This window comes from Phacochoerus africanus, chromosome 13, assembly GCF_016906955.1.
Source record: "Phacochoerus africanus isolate WHEZ1 chromosome 13, ROS_Pafr_v1, whole genome shotgun sequence".
NCBI classification, from domain to species: Eukaryota; Metazoa; Chordata; class Mammalia; order Artiodactyla; family Suidae; genus Phacochoerus; species Phacochoerus africanus.
This window is the reverse complement of record NC_062556.1, coordinates 78,460,547-78,477,248: the sequence shown is the minus strand read 5'-3', so window position 1 is coordinate 78,477,248 and position 16,702 is coordinate 78,460,547. Positions and strand designations below refer to the sequence as shown.

Here is a 16,702-nt window from a genome sequence, read left to right as displayed (position 1 = left end):
CTCCGGGAATATTTCTGTGAATAACGTCCTTGGAGGATATCCGAGGCCCCTGCAGAAAGCAACCCATGCATGGCATGCGAGCTGTGCCACCTTAGGGAAGGGGTGTGTTGCTTTAGAACGTGGGTGGTGGTTGTGCCTGGTGGGACCTGGGGGGTGTATCTGTTTCAGGCAAATGACTTGGGAAGGTAGGAGGGTAGAGGTGGGAGGTAGTGTCACCTTAGGCCGGGATTTCAGGGGGATTTCATAGCTGTGTTTGGTTCTACCGGAATTTTTTTTTGGAAAATTCTTCTGGGGTGAAATAAACGTCACATGCCATTGTTTTTACTTGGACTCGCATTTCTGAGCAGTTGGCTGGACAGTCCCAAGGTCCCCTTTCTGAAACAAGCTGTATAGGCAGCGTCTGGCTCTGCTGTTCCCTCTGGCTGAGCTGTGATAGGTGCCTCTACGGAGACACTGCCCTTGCTTGCTTGCTTAACCTTGCAGGAAGGAGCGGTTCTGCCCGTCTCTCCTGGCCTGTTGCCCCATTTCTTTAACGATCAGTCCTGGCAGCCCAGAGAAACTCATCCCCAGAGCCTTTCCAAAGGTGCCAGGGGCAGGCTGGCCACCTGGGGTCACTGCCCAGCTCGGGGGGTTGTGTGACGGGTGCAGTGCTTGCCAGCCCGGCTACCTGCCCCGAGCGTCTGCTTGTCCAGAGAGTGGGACAGGGCTTGCAGGTGACAAGACTTGAGGGCAATGAGGCCACCGCCCACTCCAGCCCTGCCCCAGACCCTGCTTGTCGAGGGCAGAAAGGCCTTGTTGCCTGGACATACTGGGCACTAATCACTGTGTCACACTAATTGCTGTGTCACCCTTCCCCGAGTGTTGCCGTCCTTTATGTTTTAATTATAACTTAACCACAAATATATGAAATGAAGACGAAAAACAGAAGGTCATGCCCACAGCCTGCGTGTGTAATGCGCCCGCCTTGCCGGTGCAGGGACCTTGCACGGCCCTGCAGTGTCCTGACCCCTCCCTTCCCAGGTGGGGGCACTGTCCTCCCACAGTTGGCTGGTCCATCAGAGGGCCGTAATTTTCCAAGATTTGTCCTCCTCCCGTCCCCACCGCACCCGCAGCTTTTCCTCCATCTGCCAGCTTCCCAAGGTAGACCAGCCGCTTCTGCGTCTCCCCTGGCTGGCATCTGGGATGCACGTCCTTCATTTTAACCCACGCCTCGCGTCCTGTGTAGACCACTTGCTTTTTTGTGTGGACTTGGGCCTTGGTGTGTCTTTCTTTTCTTTGAGAGGCAGTGGAATGCTGGGAGGAGCCGGTTGGGCTGAGGCGGTGGTCGGGGTGGGGTTAGGACCAGGGTTGGTGATCTGGGGGCTGACCAGGTGTCCCCAGGTGCCCCTCCCTCACTTTCGGCCTGGGAGACCCTCCGGATGCTCCCTGCTGCCACACCTTTGGAAAAGCAGCGCTTCTGAATGAGTAGGTCCTGAGAAACGGCCCACCCGCCCTCTGGGCTCCACAGGGTGGGGCTCTCCTTGGAAACCTTCGTTCCTTGCTTTCCAGTGTTTTTTTGAGCATCTGTGCATGTGACCCAGTAAGAGGAGCCCTGCCCTTAGTTCAGGAAGTCCCCAGGACCTCCCGCCAGCATCCTGGTGTGTGACGAGGAGGCCTTGGAATCAGCATTCTCTGAGCCACGACCCGCTGGACAGCTCAAGGGGGTGCTGGTAGGGAAAGCCAGCCCTCCCTGGCTGGAGCCACCTCTGGGGCAGATCCCGAGTGGCCCACATGTCCCCCGTGTCTGGCTGGTTGCAGCCACACGCCTGGTGGAGCATGGACCCCACTCCTTGCTGCTGGCAGAGGAGGCTGCACGGCCACTCCCGTTTGCCACCGCCCCCGGGGTCTGGGGTGTGCAGAGCTGGCGGCTGGGGCACCTGGAGCCTGGAGCGGCTCTCCGGGCTGCAGGCGCTTCCTGGAATTTGGAGGCTGTGCTGGGGAACAGCTCTGTGTGCTGGATGTGCTCCAGGCCTTCCTGCCTGTGGATTGTTCCAACTGCACCGCTTCCCCTGTGGGGACGGAGGTCCCTGACCTTCAGAGCTCCGTCGAGCAGGTAGCCGTGGGCACCTTCCCGATTCCTGGGGCCATGGCACACGTGGGCTAGAAAGCAGGGCCCTGGGGTCTTCCTGACCAAGGCGTCCCTCCCGCCTCCCTCCTGGGGCAGGTGGTCTCCTCCACATTCTTTCTGCCGAGGGAGTGTCCCGGCCGTGGCAGAGGCCCTGCCCTCCCGTCCCGAGCAGTGATTAGGTTCCCCTTATCTTGTTTTCTTTCACATTGTTCCGCCCTCTTCCTGGCCTTTCCCAGTGCTGGCCGCTGGCGTGTGTTCAGTACCCTGGGCGCCGTCCCAGCAGACTCACCTTCCTCTTCAGTCCTTTAGGGCAGGCGAGCTCCCTAGTCACCCTTGGCTCCCGGAAGGGATTCTGGACGAGAGACTTAGCCAGACCGACCTGCGGCACGGCCACGGTCCACCAGCTCCCCGCACCGGGAAGAATTCCAGGTCCAGGTCCTCGTCCTCGACCCCTCCCCTTGGGTCATTTGAGATGCAAACCGAACAGTCTTCGCAGTATTCCCAGCAACTCGGTGGCTGCCCCGCCCCAGCCTGACCTCCGACCTTGCTGGCCCACTCCCCATGCCCCCACCTCTACCCATGACCGCCCCGTCCTCAGATGTGGGGCCCCATGGCGGTGACAGTTCTCGACCCAGGAGGGTTTGCGGGGTGCAGTCGGTTTGGGTGCCCCATGGTGCTGCCAGCCTTGTCTTGAGCCGCCCTGGCTTCAGGACACCTGTCTCCCTGAGACCCCGCCTGGGGACGGCGTGGGGAGGGGCTTCCCCAGGGAGGTGAAAGCCCCTCCTCCGGTCTCTCCTTGTGGAGGGGCCGAAGGGGTCTCCTGGGGGACGGAAGTCAGGTCCCAGCAGGAGGGGGAGAAGGGGACCTCGTCACCCCCAGCAACCTCTAGGATAGCCTCGGCCCACCTGCCCCGCGGCCCCCAGTAGACACTCAGAGGCATACCCACACCTGCCCACACTCCTTTCTGCCACGTTGGGGTCCACGGAGGAGCGGACCAGCCCCTCACGGCGCGGACCCAGCCGGGCTCCTTTCCTGCCGGGGCAGCGCTGACCACGGTCAGGCTGGGCCCTGTCCCCTCCGGCTTCCTCCCCTGGGGCCTGAGGAAGCTGGCAGGGGCTGGACTCGGAATTGCAGTCTGACTGGTTGTGTGCGCTCCGGAGTTGGCTCCTGCACAGCTCGGAGGCCTGCAGACGGCTGGTTAGACCAGAGCAGCACGCAGGTCCTGCCTGGGCTGCCGTCCCGGGTGGGCCTTGAGCTGGAGGAGCTGTGTCCGGCCCCTTTTGCTGCCCCTGTGCCTAAGACGTGCTTGCTTTCTGCACAGACCCAGAGCAAGGCTCTCCAGTGCAGTGACAGGGCAGGCCCCTAAAAGATGCCTGGGCCACACCAGTGGGCTCAACGTCTGTAGAAAACCAATTAAAGACATTTTGAAAAACACCGAAGGTCTGCCTAAATTATTTAGGGACAAAACCCCCTTTGAGAAGCTGATGCTCACGGCCCCTTCTTGAGACTCCCAGTGGCCGGGCCAGTGTTATTTCACTCCAGCACCACTGGCAGGTGTCTGGATTTCTTCATGCTCTGATTTCTGAGGTCAAAGGTGGGAGCTGTTTCTGTCATGCAGGCTTTGTTGTGGTTTGAGGGTTAGTATTTGATGTTGGGAATACTCTGGCCCTTCAGTGGTTATTTTAGTCCAGTGATTTCATGGCAAACCGGTGCATATGCCTTGTAAATTTTGATCCTGACAGAGTGCAGCTCGTTACGTTTTAAAGTAATTTTTAAGGAGGAGGTGGAGAAGTTCTCACTTCCCTCTGAGAAAGGCACTTCGCGCCGGTTAAAAGCTAAGGAGATGGCAGTCTGTCACTGTCCTACTTGTTAATGTCTTGGGCCTTTTTCTTTCTTTCTTTCTTTCTTTTTTTTTTTTTCAAATTGTAGGTGACACCTGTTTCCTTCTCGTTAGTGCAAATGATAATCAAATCGCTTCTTTTCCACATCTGTCCCCAGCGCTGCCGTCCAGACTGCGTTCCCCGAAGAGCTCTTAGCATGTTGTGCTCTGTGGATCCCACGGTGGGGTTGGGCTGGGCTGGCACCTGGGTGGCCGCACGGTCCCTGCAGCGGGGCCTGGGCCATCGCCCTCTGACAGGAGGCTGCAGGTGCGGCCGCCGGGGCCCTCGAGTTTGGCCCCTGGGGGAATGCACTCTACCCGCTGGCACCCAGCTCGGGGCTGGCAGGTGCGTCTTTGTTGGCGGCGTTAGCACCTCCGTCTGAGCGTCGGTGGAGGCAGAAGCGTCCAGCCGACTGTGGGGAGACGGGCTGTTTCCTCGTTGCTGCTGTGACACCTCGGCACAAACGTCCCTTCCGGAGGCCAGAGTCCGAAATGTCTACTGAGGCTGCTTCCTTCTGGAGCCTCGGGGAGGGGGTCTGTGCCTGCCTTTTCCAGGTTCTGGAGGCGCTGCATCCCTGGCCTGTGGCCCCTCCTCCACATTCTCAGAGGCAGGTGGGCCGTTCTGTCCATGCTGCCATTTCTGGCTCTCTCGGCCCTGCCCCTTGCTCTTCCACGTTTGAGGACCCTGGGGTCCCCTGCGCTGCCTGATGATCTAGGAGAATCACCTCCTCCCACGGTCGGCTGATCAGCAACCTCACTGCCCCATGCTCTGCAGCCCGCCACACTCACAGCCACCAGGGACGAGGGCCTGGAGGTCTTTGGGTCCTTTCTGTGCCACCACAGAGGGTTGGGGACAACTTATCCGGGGTCTGGTGCTTAGAAATCCCTCAACACAGCACGGCCAGGGTTTAAATAAAGTTGTGCTGGTTCACCTCCGTGAATCTCGTTTCCCAGCGAGGCAGTGGCAGGTCCGGCAGGTGAGGCTTAGTTCCTGGTGAGGCTTAGTACCCAGCGAGGCTTAGTACCCAGCGAGGCTCAGTTGTTTCCTCTCCTGCCCCTGAGCACCTGAGCCACTCAGCTTGAGGTGAGTGGCATCGATGCTTTTGGCCTTGAGAACAAAGGCATTTCTGAGCAAAGTTGTGGATGAGCAGCCAGTGCTGTGAAGGTGAGAGCTACTTAGAGGGACCCACTCAAAACTGAGTGGATTACACAGTGAGTGTACAAATCAATCTTGAGGATGAAACTAAATTATAAAAACAAGTGCATCCATTTCATGCTGCATGAAGTTTGGATTGTCGGTGTAATCAGGCACTAAATTTCTAGAACGAAGAAAGATTGAAGTAAGATTTTAGGGCGGAGCAGGGCATATTTTTTCCAAGACAATGGTTTTTAGCAAGTTGACATTCTTCTTCCCGTGAATGAAGATATTCTTGCAGAAGACGTTTGATGGCTTCATCCGTGTTCTCTGGAGCCTTTCTCCATCGTAGGCAGTCAGGTCGTTCTCTCTTGAAGCACTCATTCTGTGCTACTTGCCGACATTCTCTTCTTCCATTGCCAACGGGCCCAAACCTTTATTTATCATTGCCTTTGTGGTGGATGTTGCCCAAAACATTCACTGACTCGTGCAATCCTCACTCTCGGTAGATCTGTGACTTGACTTTGCAGGTCATCACAAATCTGTTTGCACTAATTTGTCGACTTCAGCTAGCCTGGAATTTTTGCCTCATACATTTGGAAAATGCAAACCACAGTGGTTTAAACAAGATAGTTTACTTATTTCTCAAGTAAAGGGTAGGAAACAGGCTGGAACTTACATGACCTACTTGGGCTCCGCTGCACGGTGCAGGGCCTTGGTCTTACAGGCCGCCTCACCCGCTGAGCAAGACGCTGGAGTACCAGCCATCGCATCTGCATTCCAGCGAGGAGGATGGAAAACCAAGCACCACACACTCTTCACTCAGTTTCACTCTCTGTTTTCGGCTCATTGGCCAGAATTGAGTCACACGGCCACCTCTAGTGGCAAGAGAGGCTGGAAGGGTGGTCCTGTGGCTGGTGCATTGCAGCCCTAAATAAATCCAGAGTTGTGTTGGGAGGATGGAGGGAGAATTTTGGATGTTGGGCAGCAACCACGAATCTCTGCCACAGGGGGACCTATTTGAAGCAAACCTATTTTAGGAGGTTAACTTCCAAGAGTATTTTCATGCCGAAAGGGGACAGTGTCACTAGCTGTGTCCGAGAACTCCCACACAACACGCCTCTCACAGGGTCTCTTAGTTGCACGCACACAACCTGTGTTGCAGCTCCTAATCCAGTGCCTGGAGGGCCAGCCCCAATCTGCCGCCCTGGTCCGTGCCCCACCGTGGGCGGTGAGGGCAGGCTGCCACCCGCTGCATTTGGGCCTGGCTGCTGCTGGCAGGGGCGTCCAGGGCCTCCTTGCGTGCACTCCCCTGGCAGCTGCGGCGCAGTGGGTACCCAGAGCCGGGATGTGCCTCTGGCAGGTGCAGATAGCAGCCAAAACCAAAGCACACAATAGGTGAGGGGGCCGGGGTCTCCACGCTCCTGAGAGCCACTGCCCACACCAGGCCCTGAGCATCCGAACAGTACTGACCTGGAGAGACCTGGGGAACCAGGCTTTCCATGGGCAGTAGCAGCTCCGCAGGGCCCCCAGCCCGGCCTTTGTCCCTGTCGCACGGGTGTGTGCTGGGTGCCAGGGGGCAGCAATGGGGGCAGAGGGGCGAGTGCGGCTGTAGAAACCTCACACATGGTGCAGCGCTGCGGTGGGGCCTGGGGTCTGCTGCCCCCACAGTCACCCTACCACTGGGCGGGGACCCCAGGGCTTGGCTCCACCCTTCCTAGCGTCCGAGGAAGGGGGGTTGCAGCAGCCTCGCATGGCGTCTGTGAGGCCCCCTCAAGGGTCCTACCAGGGGTGCTCTAGGCTGGAGCCGGGGCTGGGGGAGCCCCGAGGCCCCTGTCCTTCAGTCGTGCAGAGCCTTTTGCATGCTTTTTGGAGACTCTTAGGAAATGAATTTGGGAGGAAGGAAGGAAAGAAGGCATTGGTGTGAACCGTGCTAGGAACACACGTGTGGAGCCGGGTGACGCCAGCCCCGGGGTCGCGAGTCCTTGGGGTCCACGTGGGCGCAGAGCCGCGGGGAGGGCCGCTCAGTCATAGGAAGCCGGAGCCTCGGCAGTGGCCACTCAGGCCGCCACGACCTTGACCGTCTCCCGGAAGACATGTCTGCTGGCAGCACTACGGCCAAAGGTTAGTTGGTCCTGCCCCTGCTCCCGGGAGAAGGTGGTCCGCACGCGTCTTGACGGTGAGCGGAGCCATGCGACCCTCGAACTTCAACCCACTTTGTTAAGAGTCGAGATTCTTGGAAACAAAATTTCAGGCGGTGACGTATTAAAGGAAGTTACAAATTCGCAGTTTGCCTTTTGAGAAATAACCATATTTGTTGTGTGAAGTGTGGCTCCTGGCACGTTGTGTGAGTGCAGGTAAAGTCCCAGATGTTCCCCAACCAGAAGATCCAGGCACCGCAGACACGCGTGTGTCTGCAAGGCAGCGGCTGTGCTGGTCAGCGGGCCAGGCGGAGCCCCCGGGGCTTCCTGCACACGGGGGGCGGGGGGGGGGGCAGGAAGGCGGGGCAGCGCCCCAGGGGAGCGTCTTGGAGTCCCCTCTGGGGCACAGCTGGCCTCGGAGGAGCTCGGGGGTAAAGCAGATTTGCGCGCCGGGCTCCAGAACCTTCCCGTTGCTCACGCTCCTGTGCAGAAGCCACAGGAGGTGACTGCTGTCAGCCTCAGAGCATGGCGGGCGGTGGGGAGACCACCGGGAACCCTCGCCCGGCTACAGAGGAGGCCCTCGGAGCTGGGGGTGGGCGGCTGCCCAGAGGGAGCTAGTCCGAGGTCCCCGGGTGACCCAGCCCGCAGGGGGCCGCTCCGTCCTTTCCGGACCTCTGCGGCGGAGGGGGTGGGGTCACTGTCCGAGCACAGACCCTGCAGGGCAGTTGGGGTCCTGGTGGTGAGCGTGGGGCAGAGGCCATGGGGAGGTTGTTCCAAGACGGAATTCTCCAGGGCTTCACCCACGACCAGGGCACGCGCTTCTGCTGTTGCCCCATTCAGATCCCAGAGACGGGGTCAGCTCACACACTCTCTCCTGCAGCTGCACAACAAATCGCAGCCTCTCGTTAGACCCCAGCTGCCTTCAGGCTCAGCTCCTGGAGGAGCTTCGGGTCACAAGCTCCCGGGTGTACAGAACCGCGGGGAGCAGGGTGGCACTGAGGGCGCAAGAGCTGGTTTTCCATCCTTGGCGCTTTCTCACAGCAGTCAAGCTGGTCGTTGCAACGCATCACACATCACGATTCATGACTTTGAAAAGGGCGACACCCCTGTCTGGAAGGCTGTGCCGTGGAGGTGTTCCTGTGTCCTCGGGTGCCTGCCCCGAGGTTCCTAGTCGTGTCCAGTCCCTGCGCTGACCCTGGCCGTTGGCTTCCCAACCCTGAGCCGCAGTCTCTGCATCCATCCTAAGCTTTTTACCTGAGAACCGGATCCCTCCCTTGTGACCAAACCCAGTGGCCTCTGTTCTTCCTCTAACCCAGAGAGGTGCCACTGCCCCAGTGGACCCTGGGGGACCCTGAGACCCCCAGAGCGCTTGTCACAGGTCACCCTGCTGGTCTGTCCTGGGAGTTGGCCAGTGCAGGACCAAAAGCGAGGAAGGGAAGCAGGGTGGTCCAGGGCCTGGGATGCCCCCCCCACATCTGCCTGCCTCTTGGTCACATTTGCATGAATGTCACCTTTACAGCTGTCACACAAGCTGAATCCCAAACTTGCTCTGACCCTTCCTTGTCTTCAAAGAAGTTGAGCTTTAAAAGATCACATTTTTACCGGAATGTTCTTTTCTAAGAGCACATCTGAGGGCGCCTTCACAGGACATCCCCACCTACCCAGGCTGAGGGTCCAGGCCAGGCGCAGGCAGAAGGGACAGTGAGGTTGTGTGGAACCAGCCAGCATGAAGCACGGGTCCTGCAGGGTGGGCACCTCTGCCCTCACTGTGACGGGACAAGCCCCACAGTCCACCTTGAGCCTCCGTCCACTCGTCTGTGAAATGGGGCTAACTGGGCCTCCTGGGAGGGTGGCCGGGAGATGGGACACCAGCACGCAGGTGACACCCACTTCCCGCCACTTGGCTCCATCAGGGATTTAGGGCCAGCCCACTCGGAGACGGGCCTGAGCAGGGCCTCGAGTGCGCGGGTCCAGGCTGTGGCTGGCCGGGGCGGGCAGCTGTTCTCCGGCTTGACGGTTCCTGCACGGTGCCACCCTCTCCATCTGCATTCATGGATGCAGGGCGTCCCCGTTGATGCCCTCCGCTTGTACGCTGCGTCGCTTATCGGCAGTCTGGTTTATGAATACCGTCAGTGCTGAGAGCCTGACAGAGGCCTGTGCGTCCACGAGGTGTAAAACCTGGGTTTCACGTGGCACATTTCCCGCCCTCCACAAAGACGCCTCCCCCATGCAGAGTGACCGCAGACGGCCTCATGTTGCTGCAGCCGGTCTGGTCACTTTGCAGACGTCATTCTGCAGAAGCCACGCCCCCCCCCCCACCCCCAGGAGATCTTAGGGCAGAAAGCCGCTTCCTGGGCCCTGTTCATCCTGCAGGTGCCGAGCTGCTTCCCTCAAATGCCTGCGTCCCCAGGTCTGTCCCTGCGGGGGAAGGGTGCGCTTCGGCTGAGCAGCTGCATCTGCGCCGCCATGCATGGCACCCTGCCGGTTAACTGCTGCCTTTTCCTTTTCTGTTTCTGCAGGAATACTTTTATCCAAGATACTTAGGTAAGTTGAAATCACTGCTTCCTTTAGGTGGGGAGATGTTACATGTTGGAGGAGCAGCTGGTCAAATCTTATCACCAGGCTGCTCCTGGAGGGAAGATGCTTAACCACACAGTGAGTTCAGAACCATCCAGAGCTCACAGGCTGAATCCTTTTGGCCTTTTATGCCGTAGTGACCATGTTGGCACAGCCCCGGTCCAGTGGCGTTTTTCGCAAACCTCTGCTCTGCCTCTGGTTCCAGGCTTAGCTCGTTGTTTGGGAATGTGATTGATTTAGTGGTTCTTGGGCTTTTTGGTCTTAGGACTCTGCACCTGTGAAATTACTGAAGACCCCAAAGAGCTTGGGGGGGGGCTCTGTTTATTGATACCATATTATTAATGCTGAGAACATTCAGAATGACTTTGTTTAGGAGTTCCCATCGTGGCTCAGTGGTAACGAACCCGACTGGTATCCATGAGGATTCGGGTTCCATCCCCGGCCTCATTCAGGGAGTTAAGGATCCAGCGTTGACACAGACCTGTAGCTGTAGTATGGGTTGCAGACACGGGTCGGATTCTGAGTTGCAGTGGCTGTGGCTGTGGCCAGCAGCTGTAGCTCTCATTCAACCCCCAGCCTGGGCACCTCTGTCTGCCGTGGATGTGGCCCTAAAAAGCAAAAAAAAAGACCTCGTTTAACTTGAACAGCAGGAATGTACACGTGGACACTCTGGCCTTGGAGCAGCTGTGTCTCTGTGTGGGGGCCTCTGGAAAGCCCCACTGAAAGCTCGGGAGCGGTCAAGCATCAAGGGCAAAGGCAGCCCAGTCTCACCAGGACAGGCCAAATGTTCCCCCAGGAACTGCTCCTTAGTTCTGTTTTAAGGGTTTTTTGGATATCTGTCCCTTAAAACGAGTGAAATGTATTCCAGGGCCTTCCTTTTTAATTGTGTAAAGTGCACCTGGGTCAGTTTCTGCTGGCCTTACAACCTCGCAGCGGCACTGCCCTGCGTGTGCATCTGGCCCCGGGCAGTGGACCATGGCTCTGGGCTGCCCGGCGGCCTTGCTCCAGGTGTGTGGGTTTGGCCCCTGGGCCATGTCCCTTGCTGCCAGGACCAGGGCCACGTCCTCCGATGTGTGGATGAACAGCAGAGACCCACTGTGCCCAAGGTCAAGGTCAGACTCTCCAGACGCCCAAGATCCCTCCCCCGCCCGGCCCCCGGCGGGGAGCACCCCCCTCAGCCAGCTCGGAGCGCTCCAGAGACTGCCCTTCAGACAGGTCCAGGTGGAGGCCAGCTCTCTGACCACTGCTACCCGTGACCCTGGCACAACAGAGGGAGCCTGCCTGAGAGGCATCTGGGGACAGAGGGCCACCACGCCGGCGGAGGCATCCTCTCTTGTCGTGTTAAAGGTTCTGTGTCAGTAGAAGCTGGAGGGTGCAGGTGCCCTGTAAGCGTGACCAGCCCCCTTCCCAGGTGTCGGGTCTGGCCGGCCCCGGGACGGGGAGTGACGCTCGGCCTACCCTGTCTTGCAGAATGCATCAGTAAACACGGATCCCCATACACGAAGCACCCAGACTTTGTCAGCTGTGTGCAGAGTAAGTGTCCCCTTGGGGTACCTCCCGTGTCAGCAGGCACACATGCCCCCTTGGCAGATGGTGGGTGCATCCTTGTTTAACCAGTGTGTGCTGGCGGACTGGGCTCTTTCCGGCTTTGACTATGACAAAGCCAGCGTGATGCCCTTCTCTGCAGAGACCTGCGGGGTAAGTGCAGGGGCAGGAGCTGCAGGCAGAGGCTGTGCTCTCTCAGCTTGGAGGTAGACCCACACGGCCAACCTCGTGGATTTCTCTTTTTCCTTCCGCTAGAAGGGGTGAGGAGTTCCCGTCGTGGCGCAGTGGTTAACGAATCCGACGAGGAACCATGAGGTTGCGGGTTCGGTCCCTGGCCTCGCTCAGTGGGTTAAGGATCTGGTGTTGCCATGAGCTGTGGTGTAGGTTGCAGACGCGGCTCGGATCCTGCGTTGCTGTGGCTCTGGCGTAGGCCGGTGGCTGCAGCTCCAATGGGACCCCTCGCCTCCATATGCCACGGGAGCGGCCCAAGAAAAGGCAAAAAAGACAAAAAAAAAGAAAAGAAAAGGTGAAAAAACGACCTCCAGTCAAATCAGTTTATGTTTCTTACTAATGTGTGAGGCTAAGCTTCATGCATTTGGGAACCGTGTGTTTCTTTTTCTGTGAATGGTTTGTTCATATTTTTTGCCTACTTTTCTCGATCCGTAGGAGCTGTAGATAGATTTTGCAAATGAGACATTTGTACTGAACGTAGCAAAATTTTCCCTCAGCGCATCATGCATCTTTATTATTGTGGTGACTTTACATTACGATGTTTTTGGGTCCTGCTGCGTGAGTGTTAAGCCATACATTAAACCGTGTCTCAGCTGAGCATGACTCAGGGCTTGGCTTCGGCCTGAGGGTTTCAAGGTTGTGGTCGCTTGGCTCAGACCTGCCGTACAGGGTCTGAAGGGCGGGCAGGGGACCCAGGGCTGCAACCCGTCTCCTGCCTGCCACATGCCAGCGCTGGCCTTGCCTGATGCCCCGGGTCACAGGCCCCAGTCCCAGCCCACATGCAGAGGAAATGAGGGGTGTGAGGAGGGGGAGGGGAGGCTGGCACTGCCTGAGACCCAGGCGCCCGGCTGACCCTGGGCAGCCTCACGATAGCAAGTGCAGCCCAGGCTGGCCACTGTCACTTGTCAACTAGAAGGGGCCAGAACCTAGGGCCACATACCGCAGGCGACTGGGAGCAACCCCAGGGTCCACTGTGACCTCAGCCGCCCAGCCGTCACCAGGCCTCGCTGGCCTCTGGCAGACCTGGAGCACCACGGCTGTTTCAGCTTCCTGGTTCGGGCAGGTTTTTGTTTTTGTCGATTTGCCAAACCAATTCCTTCTTTTTAAGTCGTGTATTCATATGTATTCAGTTATTTTTGTTCCTGGGTTTCAGACATCCCCTTACTTGAGATTTTATATAAAAACTGTCTGACGTATCATTTTAGTGTGTGACAGGCCTCGACCATCCCTGATGCAGTGAGGAGGGGGACCCTTCGTTCCAGCACCTTCCCCCAGGAGGGCTGCAGCAGGAGAGGTTTCGTGGTGGTGACTTAGCTGCTGTGACTGGCAGAGGTGGTCCTTGACAGGTTAGGCCTTCCTCTCCTCCTGTGCCACACGGAGGGGTTCCCAGGGCTGTTTCCGAGCTGATGTTCGGGGCTAATCTGCGAGGCCTGGTGCATCAGATGCAGTTTCCAGCAGGTTAGGAAGCCACCTCCCTGCCTGGTGTCCCTACCAGGAGCCCCTGCCCGAAGCAAGCCTCCCCCGGCCCTGGGTCTCCTCGGGCACCTGGGCTTCACCTGAAAGCCGCCTGGGTGCGAGGACACGCCCTGAAGCCTGAGCTGTGCACCAACAGCCTCTTTTCTGGGGAGGCTGTGAGGAAGGATGCGCCTACCCCCCGGCTCCAGGCCGCCATGTACACAGACGGCTCAGGCTGCTTTGCCGCCCCCCGCCCCCCCCCCCCCACCGAAGGAGAGGGTCGTTGGGCGTCACGGGCAGCTCGTACCGGGGCTTTGTCCTCTTTGTTGAAGTGAAAGCCACAGCCTCAGAGGGATCATCTCTCAGTTCTCCCAAAGGTCCAGCTTCGGCCCCCACAGGCCCCGGGCCTGGGGCCTCCTGTCCTGCCGCGGCCCCTTCCTATTCACAAACACCCTCCTGGACCCCGGGGGCTGGGCTCGGGGCTTTGCCTTTGGCTTTTCCAAGGAGCCTCTGGCCAGACAGTCCGATGGCCACTTGTCTTTTTTCGGGAATGACGAGCTGGCATTTGTATGCGTGTCCGTGTTCCTGACATTCTGGAAGGAGGAACGAAAAGCCCCCAAGAAAGGCGTCTGCAGCAGCGGGCAGATGCACAAGGCCAGGTACCCGCCACCTGCGCAGCCCCGGCTGTCGGACCGTCGGGGCACCCTCCGCGGCCTCGCCAGTGTCCGCTTAATTCCTCGGGAGTCTGCAAGCAGCTGCGGGTGTCCTTCCTTCTGTCCTAGAAATAAGCTTCCCCACAGGGCACTGAACATGTGCAGTGGCGGCTGGGTTCTCTCCGGACGGGTCTTGTCCAAAGACCTGGGCGGCCCCACCCCAGGGAGGCTCAGCATCGGCCTCCTGGCCAAGGCCCTTGAGGTTGTAAAGGGGGTTGAGAATTTCTAGGCAGATTCTAGACGAAGGCGAGGAACCCAGGTCAGTCCCTTGTCTTTAAGCAAAGCTGCCAGAAGTGGCACGTGTCCCCACCCTGGGCTCCCTGAACCCTCGGAGCTCCGTCCTGCCGGGTCGGGGTCAGGAAAGCAGACCCATCCCTTCATCCTGGTCCTGAGCTTGGGCTTGATCCCAGCCCTTCTGTCCCCAGAGCAGAGCCCAGTGGTGTTGGGGGGCAGCCGGAGCAGCCGCAGGGCTGACCCCCTCCCCCGGCTCACAGCAGCAGCGGGCGACCCACCCCCTGGACCCCCTCCCTCAGCCCTCTGGTTGCTGGACCCAGGTCCTACCTGCTTCAGGGTGGAAGGTGTTCACGAAGCCTGACACAGACAGCTGTGCAAGGGTCCCAGAATCCTGGGAGGTGCTGTGTTTGGGCCACACTCAAAAGTGTCTTTCGGCTGTAATTGTGCAGAACAAGCAGGCTTTGAGGTGTCCTGCGAAAAGGCCACGAGAAGAACACGGGGTCCCGGTGTTTCAGATACGGACCATTATGCAGATTCCCCAGGAAGCCCAGGGCTCTGTGAGGGTCCCCAGTGACGGTGACCAGGCGCCCAGACCTGCCTGAGTTGGGTCCGTGGTAAGGACAAGGGCTGGCAGGAGCTTGGGTGAGCTGGGAAAACACGGGACTCACTGGCCTCCCGTGACCAGGAGCCAGCCCCTGGTGGAAACGCTGCCCCCAGGCTGGCGTCCGGCTGGAAGCAGGTGTTCTAAGGAGGAAGTGATAAGCAGGCAGCTAGTGCCCACCCGCCCGGCCTCCACCGGGCCGACGCCAGTGCTCTCCATGCTCAGCAGCGCCGCAGGCTCAACCTGTTCCTAGTGACAGGCCGTGGAGTGAACCTGGCCTCAGGTCTACACGGGGTGGGGGCAGAGGAGAAGCACGGCGGCTGGGCTGCCCTCGGGCCTGCCTCCCAGCGCTGGGATGGGCTCTTCACGCAGGAGATGCCAGGCACGGTGGTGCCTGGTTCGGCCAATGCAGGTGGCTGCCTGGGTGCGAGGTGACCAGGGCGCTGGGTGGAGAGAAGGGCCAGGCCTGGGGGTCTCTGGCAGCCAGCTGCCTGGGTGACCCCAGCCTTGAGGGCCGCCGGGCAGGGTGCCTGGTCCCCACACCTGGGAACAAGACCGAGGAGCAGGGCTACCATCCAACGTCAGCACAGTTTTCAGATCCACGGGCAGTGAGCATGGGCCAGGCCTCCGTCTGGACCTCAGCCATGGGCCCTGGGCCACCAGGGGCTGGACAAGGCCCATGTTCACCCCCAACAGGAGGAGAGAAGGAACCCAGGGAGCCTGGGGCCGTTTGTGTGTGTGGACAGTCTGGGCCGCGTCCGGAGCAGAGGCCATGTCTCCCGAGGGACAGAAGGGAGAGCCACCAGCTGCTTGGACGCAGGCAGTTGCGGACACTCTGTGGGAGCTGGACACCGGGCCTGGCCTGCTGATTAGGGCTCGGGAAGCCGGGGCCACCGGTGGAGCCTCTGCAGAACCTGTGCAGGTGGCAGCAGAGAGCATACGTCTGCCACTGTTCTCCAGCCTCCCTTCTGCAGACACAGCCCTTGTTTCCCGTGTCCCCTTCCTGTGCCCCCTCCCTGTGCCCCCCTGTCTCCCTTCCTCTCCCCCGTGTCCCCTCCCTGCCATGTCCACTATGCTCACTGCCCCGTGAAGGAGCCAGCGGCCCTGGCGGCAGTGGTAGCCCTCCTCTCGAGTGCTGGCTCTGCGTGGAGAGGCCCGTGTCCCCTGCATTCGTGACAAGCTCCTCACCGAGAGGCCCGGAAGCAGGCGAGACCCTCGCAGTGACAGGCAGACCCTGGCTCACTGGGCACTGGGAGGGGCAGGGAGGCCCTCGAGGACCGGCCAGGGGCAGGTGGCTGGGGAGGCGGCCACATCCCTGGGGCTAATGGAGAGAGTGTTGCAAAGGGTTCCTGTCTGTGAGAGTGGGAGGGTGGACATGGCCACCGGGATGCAGGATGGTCTGCATCTTTCTGGCAGGCCTGTGGGCCGCCCGGGGCCCTGCGGCCTTGCTCCCAGGAGGCCTGAGCTCCTGGGGCCCGGCCAGGCCCACTCCTCTCCTCCTCTGCCCCCACCTCTGGCCGGTGGATGGGCCCCCACTCCCTCCCCGCTGACCTGAGTTTCCTGGGCTCAGCCAGGGGCCTGGACAGCCTGTCCTGTGACCTCTTCTGAGCAGAGGTGGGGGTTCTGTGCGGCCATCCGGGGCCCGACCTGCCTTGTGGCTGCTCCATCCCGCTGGCCAGGACCAGCTCAGGGCAGTTGTTCTCCTTCCTCCTGACTCAGAGCTGCCTGACCAGTGCTCTCCAGACCCCTGTGACAAGGAGGGGACCCAAGTCTGCCAAGACCTCATGGGCAACTTCTACTGCCAGTGCAGAGATGGCTGGGGGGGGCGACTCTGTGACAGAGGTAAGGCCAGGTGGCCTCAGGGCATGTGTGTCCAGGGGCCCCGGCTGCAGGGCTGAGACTCCTTGCTCTTCCTCTCGCGCTGCCTGTCCCCACTGCGGCACGCTGGCCCATCTGGCTGAGACAGGAGCGGGCAGATGGGGTGCCGAGGCCGCCTAGGGAGGCAGCCCCAGCTCAGCTCGGGGAGGGGGGGGCTGCCCCCCGCCCCAGGTGCTCCAAGAGCAAAAGTGTTTGGATGGTGCAGG

General features: G+C 59.8%; 1 protein-coding gene across 3 annotated transcripts in view; it reads left to right on the top strand.

Moving 5' to 3' along the window:
• GAS6 (growth arrest specific 6) overlaps nucleotides 1-16,702 on the top strand; it is a 32,114-nt gene that overhangs the window by 1,377 nt on the left and 14,035 nt on the right. For 2 of the 3 annotated variants that reach the window (XM_047756030.1, XM_047756031.1), the window contains exons 3-5: nucleotides 9,782-9,806; nucleotides 11,310-11,372; nucleotides 16,338-16,460. In XM_047756030.1, the coding sequence (XP_047611986.1) occupies nucleotides 9,782-9,806; nucleotides 11,310-11,372; nucleotides 16,338-16,460 (211 nt within the window). Of the gene's footprint in view, nucleotides 1-9,781; nucleotides 9,807-11,167; nucleotides 11,187-11,309; nucleotides 11,373-16,337; nucleotides 16,461-16,702 lie in introns of those variants that run through there. The other variant, XM_047756032.1, reaches the window with a different exon arrangement.